General features: G+C 36.2%; 1 protein-coding gene across 5 annotated transcripts in view; it reads right to left on the bottom strand.

Moving 5' to 3' along the window:
- Positions 1 to 13,808, bottom strand: part of Enah (ENAH actin regulator) — a 134,708-nt gene that overhangs the window by 49,088 nt on the left and 71,812 nt on the right. For all 5 annotated transcript variants that reach the window (XM_029558996.1, XM_008823724.3, XM_008823723.3 and 2 more), the window contains exon 3: positions 12,290 to 12,467. In XM_029558996.1, the coding sequence (XP_029414856.1) occupies positions 12,290 to 12,467 (178 nt within the window). The remainder of the gene's footprint in view (positions 1 to 12,289; positions 12,468 to 13,808) is intronic.

Raw genomic sequence — 13,808 nt, forward strand, 5'->3', positions numbered from 1 at the left:
ACGCTGAAACTATTCTAAAATGTGATGAGTTGTATAAACCTGTAAATAATATACTAAAACCACTGAATTGTGTGTTTTAAATGGCTAAACTATACAATATCTGAAGTGAAGCTTAACAAAGTTGCTACAGGAAAAAAGTGTCATGCTATCCCTGTGTTCGTTATCAAAAAATTGCTTACAACACAAAGATGAAGATTATCTGAGTGTCAATCCCTTTTCGATTATGGAAAAATGGCGGGACTTTAGGTATTTTTATATTCTTTATGCTTTTCTGTAGTGCTTAAATGTTTTATAAGCGGGGCATGACTTTATAAATCAGAAAAAGAGAACTTATTTCCACTGGAATAACAGCTGAGAACTAAGAATTTTATCAGCGAGAGTTGTTCTTACAGGACAGAATGCTTCATTACTCACTAATTTCTAACAAGAATTTCATGTAAACAAAGAGTGAAGCTACTCCATTAATAGCACCAATGTGACCAAGTATCTGGAAAGACTGCAGAGCCAGGACCACTGGATACCCTTTCCAAACTCTAGAGCTGTGTAGGGAAGGCACAGGGCATTTCTGCAGTTGGGCTCCTTTTCAGCAGAAATTGAAATCAAAGATACTTCCTAATCAAGACTCTGAATATAAATTCAGCAAAACCCAGGACTGTCCTAGTTACAAAGTCAGCTGACTCTTTTTCCATGGGAACTCTACACGGCCTTTGTCTTTCCTTCTCTCTGCACAGTAATTCATGATACTTCAAGAGGTTGCTTACCAAGAAGACTCTACTAAAATAACACAGGACAGAAAATATCTGGACAGAGTTCCAAATTTGCCTTCTGAATTTAAAACTGCAAAATTTTAGCATGGTAATAGTTTTGCTTAGGGTTTTAAAATAAACTGGGCTTACCTTGAGATTTATTAAATAGAATTAAATATAAGACTATGAGCATGGGTTGTCTGAAAAAGACATTCAAAAATTGCTGATATGGGGCAAAACGAGATGGCTTGAGAGCAAAGATGCTTGCCACCCAACCATGCAAGCCTAACTGATACCAGGAGAGAACCAACTTCACCAAGCTATCCTCTGATCTTCACACTTTGCATAGGGGCATATAAGGAGAGGTGGCTCAGTGGTTAAGGTGCAAGTGTGGACCAAGGTTTAGATGCCCAGAACCCATGCAAATGCCAGGTGGGTGTTGCAGCCTGACTAATTCTGGCTCAGGAGGTAAAAACAGGACACCTGAACATGTCTTACAGGTCTGTAATACCAGAACTCAGGAGTCTAAAGCAGAAGACTGAGAGTTCTAGACAACCTTTGCTACATAGTCAGACCTTGCCTCAAAAACCAGACAGTTGTTCTATCTTAAGTTTTAGGGATTTTATGCCATGCCATTTCAAACAAAGATAGTACGTTGTTGAAACACCAGTATATTCAAAGAGATAAAAACATAAAATTAAGATAAATTTAAACTTATGAATCAATAAACATTAATTATTTCAGTGCTAGAAAAACTATATAATATACCCAGTAAAGCATTTTAAATGATACTTCTGGTAGTTCAATCTACACCTGCTTTACTGTCTTCACTGACAATTCCTAAATTAAATCTTGGCCTTCCACTGTCCATCTTTGAAAAATGAAATACAACGCAACAGTTATTTAACAACAAAATAAAGCACAGGGGGTCACTTCAATATCAAAAGCTCCAAAGGAAACCCCACATGAAACCCCAATACTAGCTGAGGATCTAAAGGTATCTCTAATGCAATTGTTGGGTTACGACTCTACACTCTCTGCTTGGAATAAGCTGTCTTCCTAGTGACCTGAAGGTGCTTGGAGGTAATCTTTAACCATGCTTATCTTCCCAGTGCCAGGACAATCATGAGTTTGGTACATAGATTACAATCGGAAACAATTTTATACTTTTTGTCTTTAAACAGAACTGATTAACTTTTTAAAAAGAACTCATTGACGGTATACTACATGCTAGCTATAATATGAATCTATATCTAAATAATTCAGATAAAGAAAAAAAAACATGAGAATTAATGAAATGTGTATATAATTTTGAGCTAGAGAAATATGCAAGATAAGAAATGTTTCAACAAAATCTGGGAAATAAAATTTTCTTAAATAATCTAAACGTACACAGAATAGTACAGATTCCTACACAACATAACTCAATAATAATATAAACAACCCATAAAAATCTGAATTAGAAGTTTTTAATGTACCATAAGCTTGAGATTGCATAGGCTTTTAGGAAAAAAAAATACTGAAAGCAAGAAAAAGGCCCTTTTCAGTCACTTCAGAGAATGAAGAAAGCCAGGTGGAGGCAAGTTCTTTCCCTGACCACAGTTATCATCAGAAGGCAGGGCAGAGAGATTTGCTAAAGGGAGGGGCATTTTTAGAAGGGGAATCTGTCCATCTCTCCAATTTTCAAGTAAGTCAAGATTCAGCAAGGCAGGTGCAACGACCATGTAATCATTATAGACAGAAGATGAAACACAGGAACACCAGTGGATGTTTTAAGTATCACTGGCTGGAATTTACATGTCAATGAAGTAAGTAAATTTTAGCAGAAAAATCATTGCTGGACTGACAGTACCAGAGTCCTGAAAATATTTCACTTGTAAAGTGAAACTAGAAAATCAAACTATACTGTTCATACTGTGGACAAAGTACCTACCTGGGAGGGAAGAGAGATAATTCAAGCAAATTTCCCAAAACATCCTTTGAGAGCAATGAAACAATTCTGGCTTCCTCAGAACAAAATTAAAGAGACTCAATATCTGTTTTACATTACTGCACTAAAAATACTGAAAAAGTTGTTTATTACATATGACATCTTAGCCTAGCTTAATGGGTCTGTAAGCTATACTGAAAAAAATGCATGTTTTATAGCCTGATACAGAAGAGACACTTTAGTGATTTAATTTTTATATGCAGGTAAGTGCCACTGTACCACTGCAGCTAACTTTAGCTCTGTCAAATTTATTTATATAGCCCAGAAATTAATAGTTTAAAATGTTTAAGGAAAATATGGAAGAGAAAGATGTACACCACAAGCCTCATCTTATTGAAAAGGAGTGGTGCAAGGGCAGTCAAGAGTTAGGTCATAAGGGTTCCAAGAGAGGAAAGTACAAGTCCGATGGAGAGCCATCACAGGACTATCTGGTATACACGGCAAGTGTGCAAAAGCCCACCCTATCTTCTTCTTTCTAGTAATACAATGTCAGTACAGTCTGTAGAAGAGACAGAAGAACATTTGCGGGCATTTATTACTTATCCAGCCAATATTTTCAAACTACACGTATGTGAATCCAAGGCTTGACGGAAATTTAAAACCAATGGAAACCACTAATTCTGAGTAAGAAAAAGTAAATGTTGGGGCTAGAGAGATGGCTCAGTGGTTAAGAGCACTGACTGCTCTTGCAGAGGACCTGGGTTCAATCCCCAGCACCCACGTGGCAGCTACGAACCATCCTTAACTTCAGTTCCAGGGGAATTCAAAACCCTCTTCTGACCTCCACGGCGCTGCACGACATGCACTTACTTACATGCAGGCAATACTCATACACATAAAATAAAAATAATAAAAAATATTAAAAAAGAAAAAGTAAATGTTTAGTATATTACCAAAGAAAAGATCAAGACAGTATTTCCAAAATAAACTCATTGATAGAAATTTATTTCTTCTTTTATGAATGGCACAATCTTAGCAAAACATTCCTGAAATTTTTCAGAAAACATAAGTCACCTGTTTTCTCTTGTGAATCACCTTAGAAATTACATTCACAGAAATAGCAAGTCTACCTTTTAAGAATCATTCTTTTTGTACCTTTACATGAGTAGAATGCTATATTTGTTTATTCTACTTCCTAATTCCCACTCTGTTCTGTTCATGGTACTACACTGCCTTGCAGATATTTCTGAACAAATTTTCTCTACCCAAGTAACAGCCACATAAGAGGTTAGAATTTTTCATTTGTTTCTCTCGTATTCTATCACGTAGAACAGTCTCCAAGTAGGAACACACATCATTCTGTCCACTGAGGCTTTTATTCTTTTAGATTATGAGATTTATCTAATCTTAGGACTGTTTTGTAGATTAACAAAATGTCACAATAATCTTTATATACAAAATACTGACTTCAAAAATACCATGGTTTAATAACCATCCAAATGTTGGTTAGATGTTTTCTATCTTGTGTAGATGAAAACAGGAATACATGATGTTAACTAAGAAAAAACATACCAATGTGGATGTGGACATGTTCTTTGCTGAGTATGGACACAGGTAAGGTGGTGGTGGTACACCTTTATAGATATGTGAAAGTCTGTTCAAAATTAAAAAAGGTAAAAACATGGAAGAGACTTGGCTGCCCTTCTGTGTTATAACTGTTCCCATCAGAAGAAGTGGTTCCTGGTAATTTCTTACCATCAATGTAAAAGACATTGTGCTATCCTGCTTAACTTTTATATCCTATATAGAGATGCCAGACTGACTGCTAGCATCCAGCAAAAATGCTTCTCTAATTCATGAACAAGAACTAATAAAAATCACAAATACGAGCAAAACAACTGTATATACATTATTATGCCTGTGCAGGAGGGCATCTAAATAATCACTAATGAGCTCTACAGGTTATTGAAGCACCAATATTAAATTTAGGGCTTGGTGTACCATACCATATCCGTTACATGACATTGTCCCAGAGATCTCTATTATCAACATGTAAGAATGAAAGGCTAGATTTTTTTTTAATGAAAAAGTTAAGAGGCTAGGGGTGCAGTTCAGTGGTAGAAACAGTAGCCACTGGCTTTCTGTTTGAACTCATCTTATCCTATTGCTGTTTGAAGTTTCTTCTCAATTTTCACTATTTCTGTTTCCACTAAGGACCCAACAGTTTGTCTCACAGCCTTCAATAACTGCCTTTTCACATCACAGTAAGTGTTCTGCAGCTCACCTTTGCGTATTATCACTCTTGCTCAAAATTTACATAAATCCTTATCACCCACAGTTCTCAAGTCCTTCATCACACCTACCTTTTACTATTATTATTCTAATCTATAAACAAGTGTCATTCCTCTCACTTCTGCATTCCTATTCTATTCCTCAGGGCTGACAAATCTTTCACCCTAAATTTTATCTATTTTTGAAGATCTTTCTTGAAAAGCCTCTGGTCATTTTACCACATTCCCCAATTAAGTGAGAAGAGGTCATTCCTTTTTATACCCATACGGAATTTTGTCTGTCCTTAGCTGTGACTTTTCTCTTGTGTTATAATTGTGTCTTGTTTTAGGAACAGAACAACGCAGAGGACAAGACCTGTGCCTAATTTTTCTTTGTATATAGATGTACCTAAACAATGCATGAATTTTCTATGAAAAAAAATAACTTTTCTATTTTTTTTGTCTTTTGTCTTTTTGGGACAGGATCTCTTAGTTGCCACAGCTGGCCTGGAACTCACAGAGATTCGCTAGCCTCTGCCTCCTGAGTGCTGGGATTAAAGGCATGCACAACTATAACTTTTTAAGAAACCTGTAAATGAAAGTAAAGAAGCTGGAGAAAGCTGAAAGTCTGCTACTTTTTAATCTCTCTAAATAAATTACTTCACATGGAATTTTCTGGGTTTTTAATATTAGCATTCAAAACTAACACTTTATAGTTTAAGAATACTAATGCCCTTGCCTCATCCAATTACCATAATATTATGCCAACCACTCTCATGATCTATTCTATAAATAAGGAAACCACACAGAAGAATGTAACCTACTACCAGTGGGGGTAGGGAATGGGACAAGGAGACTTTTGATTCCAAATTCAAGTTATTTTCACTAATTTATGCTGAAAGTATGTTTTCTATTTTATTTCTTACCCTGGCTTCCCTCAGATGCCTGTTTTAAAAAAAAAAAATGCCTTGAAGATCTTGAATCGAAAGGTAGAAAAAGTAGCTTTAAAAAGAAAAGAAAGAAATGATCTACTAGAAGACTCACTATCTTCTGTGCATATATATCCCTTCCTAAGCAAAGGCCCATCTCTACATGCCCATTTCCCTAACTGGAAACTGGGAATGATACTAAATACATTAACCTGGCATTACTGTGTAAATGCTGAATGTCTAAATGAGGAAGACAGTGGAAGATGTGACTATGAGAATGCTAGGGGCAGCACCAGAACTGCCCCATCCACCTCCAAAGCTGTCACTCCTGGAATCCTGGTGAGCAGGGACACCTTATCTGTTTCAAAAATGCTACCTCTTCAATAAGATTAGTTTAGGAAAGCTAACAATGAAAGCAAAAGCACTGTCCAAGGATACCCTTAGAATCCGTTCCAGGCCAAAATGTCTATGACTTTATGAGAGTTGTAGTAATAAAGTACCTGAAGTACAGCACATCCAGAAGCCAGTGTCATCCACGTAACAATACTTTCTTTTCTCTAAAATCTCTTCTCACACTCTCTATCTAGTCAATGGAACCAACTTGACCAGCACTCCAGTGTCTTCCTGGTTATCATCCTGAAATATCATTTACTCCTTCCTGTATTACAGTGGGAAGAAGCTGAATTCTAAAATAAGCTCTAGGTACAAATGCCACTATCTAGCTATAAGGCCTTGGGCCAGTTCGATAACCTTCTTATGCCCAAATCTTACCTCTAAAATAATATCCATCACTAGACTCACGGGGTTATATAAAGATCACCAGTAAAGTATATCCTAGAAGATCAGAAACACAGGCAGGATAATTATTCCTGCCTCCGAACTGCTTTAAGGATTAAATGAGGGCATAAGCAGGAAGCCGAAGCAATGTTGTGCTGGAAGAGTAGGCACTAAATAAAAGCTGGCCACCTCCTCTTCACTGTGCTCCTTTCTGTCGTCCACTGTGTCAGACCAGGCCTTATCTTTCTCACCAATACTATACAACTGATGTTCATGTATGTAAATGCATGTTCACCACATCATCACATTTGTCCTAAAGCACAAACCTGACCACCCTAAAGATCTGCTTAGTGTAACTGATAAAATGCATACTCCTCAGAACACCACCAGCCCCTCCCAAAATTCCCAGCTTAACTTGTAGTATTTCTTGTTACTCCCAACCGTACAAGCTCATGTCCAATCCACAACAGGGGCTGTTGTTTCCCAACTGTTCCACACCTCCAGGCCAAGCCCACTTAGAACAGAAACCACTGGAGAGGCCTGCTTAGTTTTCAAACACAGCTCAAATAACTGCTTGTTTACAAAAGGTTTTCCTGGCTCTAAAATTTTCTTTGGTATTTCAAGGACCTTTCTTCATATTTCATTCACAAAATATCCTAACATTGCTGGCCTCGTTTCTAGCTAGCTCCAGTCCAGGCATGAAATTCAGGAAGGGAAGGGTAGGCTCTATCATACTGGTGTTATTCCCAGTGGCTACTAGCACAGTACCTAGACCCAATACTTATATTTGATGGTATTTTTGAGATAAAGGCTTAGTGTTGCTCTTATATAGAACACAGGAAGACTGGAAAGTAAAACTATCACCAGAAACAATGTATTTCTGAAAACATTTTGAGATTTAAAAACCCAATTGATGCCAAATACATCATAAAGACATTAAGTAATGCTGAGAACAATGCAAATAAATAATATAAATGCTCATACTGGAAGGTGACAGGCCAAATTTATATTAAGAAAAAACATGAATGGACTCTAAAAATTTACTATAAAATCTGATGAAATTTTCAACCACAAGATGTTATCTCTGGCTATGTTCTCATTCCCAAAAGTTAAAAAGTAAAATTTGGGGAAAGCAGTCTTTTAGTTAATGGTAAAATATTTTGAGTTTTTTTTTCTTTTGGTAAGATATGCTTAATCTTGGCTGAGCAGAATAAAAATAGAATAATCTACTGGCATAATGTCTTTTTTAAAAAAAGGACACATTTTCTAGTTTCAAATGACTCAAAGCTTTTACAAAATGCAACAAGGCTGTACAAATTGTCCTCCATCAATTGTCAATTAATACCACAGTTTATATAATCCACTGCTGCTATCTATAAAAGCCTGGAAATACACTTGATAAAAAATAAAGAACTAAAACATGCTTGTCTGGATAACATATTTACTTAAAACTGAATTTCCATTGACGGGAAAAGCTATACTGCAGCATCTGGTACAAAAAGAAGAGTGCTAATTCAGCTCCTCTTAAAAAACTGTTAGAACATGTGATTTAGAGGTACTTTTTATTCCAAATATAACTCACTGTATTTAGCACCTCCTGTACTTTCCAGTATATTAGATAATTGCACACCATGTTAAAACAAAATAAAGGAAAACATTCCTGCCACCCACCTTTTCATAAAAATTGAAAACATTAAGCACACATAATATATAAGAGCATCTTGTAAAGGTTACAATGATTAGTCCAAAGAAAGTTGCATTTATTTCTTGATTTAAAAAATTTGAGGACTTAGAGGGCTTTGAAGGAAGGCAGGAAAAGAAGGAAGACTTGTATAATTGTATGGGGTAATAAGGCTTAGTAATGTTCAAATCATGCTCTGAAAGTTGTGTAGGTACCTCAGTGGCTGTGAGCCCTGCCCCACACTAATCAGAGAAGCTCTCTACCTTCTCTATCCCCTGGACCACTGCACTTTAGCAGAAGTTATTTGTTTGTGTATGTAAGTGCATCATGTCATGCAATGCCCACGGAGGCCAGAAGAGGGCATCGAGCCCCTGGAACTGGAGATAATAAGTGTTAGTGGCCACATGGGAGCTGGGAACTTAAACCCGGTCCTCTTCACAAGTAGCCAGTGCTCTGAACCACTGAGCTATCTCTCCAGCCCTTTAGCAAAAGATTTTCTTTCAACAAAGATGTCCACAATCTTAAAATCTGAAAATCACTAAGAAACATTTACTGATTATGGTAATGGTTTGTACCCACAGCAACTCCAAATATACAAATATAAACAGTGAATACAGAAACTTGTTTTTTAAAGTGGTATCAACAGGGGCTGGGTGTGTAGTGCTTGCCTAGCACGTGCAAGATCCTGGGTTCAATCCCAGCACCAGCAAAGAAACAAAAACAGGACAAATAAACAAAAAGAAAGAAAAATGATAGAAGTGTGAGGAATGAGAGGGTAATGGAGATAAGTTTGTTCCAAGTACACTGTAGATGCATGTATGAAATGTCACTATGAGACTCATTATTTTGTACAATAATATATACTAATAAAACATTTAAAGAGGTAAAACATTAAGAAAGAGGGAGACAGACTGATGTCTACAATTGCTTTTCCTTCATGAATGTGTTCTTTTGCTTCTGATCAGCTACGTTGGGCTACTGTTTACAGAAGAGTCATGAAGTTAAGCTTTTCTAACTTCATTTTGGCAGAAAGACAGCAGATGATTCAACAGGGAATTGGCTGTGAACCCAAAGCAAACAGCTTTGGCAGGGGAAGGATATGATCATGCTGAGAGGCGTTATTATTGGGTATGTTTGTTTAAGTGGATGGGAGGGTGTCTACATAACAATACTGGGGTAGAGAGCATACCTATCCTGCTGTGAGAATCTGCACAAGAAATTACAGCCCTTCCCAAGGACACTCCAGATTCTTAACATTTACTTCCTCCCATTTACTTCCTCCAACTCCAGGCCAATTAGTGCTATCAAAAATCAAAGATTGGGGCTGGAGAGGTGGCTCAGTGGTTAAGAGTACCAGCTGTTCTTGCAGAAGACCCGGGTTCAAATCCCAGCACCCACATGGCAGCTAACAACTGTAACTCCAGTTCCAGGGGATCCGACAGCCTCTTCTGTCCTCTGTGGGCACTGCACAATACGGGTGCACTTACCTATATACAGGTGATACACATAAAATTTAAAAAATTAAAAAAAAAAACCCAAAGATTGGCATTTATTATGAAGACACTCCCTAAATAGGTAAATAAATCATGCTGTCTACAACATTAACCATTTAATGTTCTGTTTTCTCTGATGATGAACATTATAAGAACTGAAACCTTTGCTGCCAGTGACTTGATCCATGATGGAGACTGTTAACTTCAATCAGCTTATCCTACCATTAATGGATTGTGAAAGAGAGAAGGCAACATATTATCAAACATAACAAGAACCCTATGCTCTGTTCACACCAGAAACACTTCTACAGCAAATGAAACCACTGGTGATTTTTCTATTTGCAAAATTTTCTGTAATTTGAAACACTGTTTCTTATTTTATAAGATAATGGGATAAAGTCTCTCCACATAAGGCTTATTTTCAAGTCAGGATCAGAACAAAAACATTACTAGCATTTGCATTTTGAAAGCAAATTATGATACTCATTGATAATTCTTTGGTCTTTTCGAGACAGGGTCTCCCTATAGCCCTATAGTTGGCCTGGAACTCTCTAGACCAGGCTGGCTTAAACTCAGAGACTGGCCTGCCCTCTGCCTCTGCCTCCCAAGTGCTGGGATTAAAGGCATGTGCTACCATGCCCAGCAAAAATAATTTTTTCTATTTGGTAAAAAAACAAAAACAAACAAAAACCCACCATCAACAATAATCTGAACTATGTTAAGTGACATTTAATTCCTAGTATTACTGGACACCCTTTTGAAAACTCAGAAATAGAAATGGCAGTTTGTTCTAAACACAGGAAGATGTATAGTGCTAGGTACATACTCTCCAAACTATGTAACTGACCTATTTAATCAAGATAAAATAATCATGATTCTAGTTTCTTCCTCCATCAGTACAGTACAGTGAGTAAAGTATTTTTTTTTAATTTCATTATTTTTATTTTATGTGTATGTGTGTATTGCCTGCATGTAGGTAAGTGCACCTGTGTTCTGCAATGCCTGCAGAGGTCAGAAGAAGCTGTTGGATCCCCTGGGCCTGGAGTTACAAACAGTTGTTAGCTGCCATGTGGATGCTGGGATTCAAACCCAGGTCTTCTGCAAGAACAACCAGTGTTCTTAACTGCTGAGCCACCTCTCTGGCCCCCGTGAGTAAAGTATTTCTATACCAATGATAAATGCCAATAAAATACTGATGCCTGAAAAAAAGTACAGTGACTTGGAGAAATAATCTAGAAGAGACCAGACTTCACTATGCTGTTTTTGGACTTAGAGACAAACTAAAATAAGTTCCAATGTTCTATTTCCCCAAAATAGATAAAATATGAGAACAAGGTATATTTTTTAATAGATAATAATTTTCTTAAAAAGAAAACCATATAAAACATGTACAGGTATAATGGCATAAAACTTTCTGCAAGCTCTCAAAATATCCTGTTCCTCTAAAATTCATATTTAAAACAGACAAAGAAAGGCTAAGGATATAGCTCAGGGACAGAACATTTGTCTACATGCATAAGAGCCTGAGTTCAATCCCCAGCACCAGGAAAAGAAAAGCACATAAAGTAGACAAAGGAGTTAGATGCCTCAACCCTTTTCAGAATAAGACATAAATACAACTTAACATTTAGAATAGATTTTGAAATTTTATCCCATCAACAAAATATCAAATTTTCATCTGACTATGTTTCCTATTAAAAGAATTTTATTTACATTTATATCATTAAAATCACTATCAAATATACAACATAGGAAAGAGCAATTATATTTATATTGGTTTTATATGTGACATTTTTTATTATAAAACCCATCTCTTTAAAGATCCACATTTGTGTATTTTTTTTTCTCCTTAAACCAAAACAAAACTGAGGTTATCTATGCCAGAAAGTTTTAAATCCTGAGTTTTCCAAAGTGAATTATTTCTATACTTCTTCCTAAGCATCTAAGAATAGAAGAAATTCATGACCAACTGAAGGCACTTCTCAAATATCAAACAACAGAGTCAAGTTTTTATCTATAAGGAGATCTTGTTTGAAGTTCCTAGTATCAGTAGTGTCTTGAAAAGAAACCATATGCATTTCTTCATGAAAAGCAGTAACAGTGACATGGCTGAAGCCTAGCTATGTGGGAAGCAGAGGCAGAAAGATAACTTGAGGTCAGCCTGAGCAACATAGAGACCTTGTATCTCTGGTGGCTCTTATGTCCTAGCAACAAAAGTATTTGTAGAGCAGGATGAGCCAAGTTTAATAGTTTCAAATGAGGTTTAAGAAATAACCAGACTAAACTCACAGGACTGTCCTTCGAGACTACACATTGATCAACAAAAGTTCATATTTTTGTAGAAAATAACTTAGGGAACTACCTTAAATACGCATGTGATTTAATAGTTGACAAAAAAGGTTTGCTTTAACATATACGTAGCATTTAAATTAAAAAAATACAGGGAAAGTACAGACACCTTACCTGCTTCCTGTGAATTTAACACTTCTAAGGCATGCATCATGGCACTTGCGAAGACATTGGCATCCTCTTTGCTGCCAAAGTTGAGACCATACACCTGTCTAGCATCCCTCCATTGGTGAAAAGTCTGTGTAGCTTGATTGTACTTTAGCCCTTTAGGAATGGCACAATTTATCACGACCTAAAAGACAACAATTCTTATAAAGTCAAGCTAATAACTGGGAAAATGAAGGAAGCCAATACAAATCCTGATTGTAGATAATTATTCAAACTTGTTTCTAAAAGACTGTCAAAACTAGTTAGAAGGAGTCTATAGAAATGAGTCTGATGGAAGTTATAGTTACAAAGGCGTACTTTAAGAGTATGTCAGCAAAGAAAAGAAATCCATATCCCTTATAAAATATATTTTCATGTTTGTTAAAATATTACATATATTAAAATAGAATATGAATCCTAGAAGGCCCCTCTTAACTCCTAGCCTCAAGACACACCCATAAACTAGTTTCATAGAATTTTGGATCTGACAGTTAGGCAATCTCTGTTGAAATATATAAGCCCCCTTTCCTCAAAATTACATTTGAGAATCACCCATTTGTTGTACTGCGTTATGTGGAATTCCCTTGTGCACACTATTTACCCATTCGTCCATTAGCAAACGTACTGCTCACAACTTAAGTGCTACTACAATAACGATATGAACATTCTACTAAACATCTTCTGGTACATATAGCACTTATTTTTGTTGGACAAACACCCAGGAGTGGAATTAGCACAGGTCATGTGCATAAACAATTTTAGCAGAAAACTCCAAGTGGTTTTCTAACTTGGTCCTGTCAATTTATACCTTCATATAAATACATGAAATTTTGTATGACTCCATATATTATGCAGCATCACTGCTGGTAACGTTGGTCTTTATTTTCTAGCAATTCTGGTGGGTATGAATATTTTATCTTTGTGTTTTAGTCTATATTACCCAGGTCACAAATTAGATTTAGTACTTTTTCATATTTTTTAAAATTTCAAAAAATTTATGTGTACGATGTGGGCAGGAGGATGGGCATGCATGCCATGGTGCCTGTGTAGAGGTCGGAGGCACTTTATGTGGGTTCTAGGGATCAAACTAAGGTTACCAGGCTTGCACAGCAAGCATCTTTACCTGCTAAGCCATCTCACAGGCCCCCTTTTTCATATTTTATTTGCCTCAAGATATTTTCTTTTGTGAATTCCCACTTACATTAATAAATATGATTCTCTCCTGAGTAATCTTTTTCTTACATATAATCTCATAAAATATTGTTTTGTGGTAAATATCTTGTCCCATTCCACAACCTGCCTATTTACTCTTAGTGATATCTTAAATAGAAGTTCTTTGTTTTCATTTATTTCAAATTAGCAGTCCTTTTTTCTTTTTATGTTTAATGTTTTTGAGTAGAACTGTTTCTAAATCTTAAGAGTTATAAAAATATTACCCCATTTTCTTATAGAAGTTTTATTATTTTTATCTTTATTGTTATCTTTC

The sequence above is a fragment of the Nannospalax galili genome, unplaced genomic scaffold (assembly GCF_000622305.1).
Source record: "Nannospalax galili isolate Female #2095 unplaced genomic scaffold, S.galili_v1.0 scaffold368, whole genome shotgun sequence".
NCBI lineage: Eukaryota > Metazoa > Chordata > Mammalia > Rodentia > Spalacidae > Nannospalax > Nannospalax galili.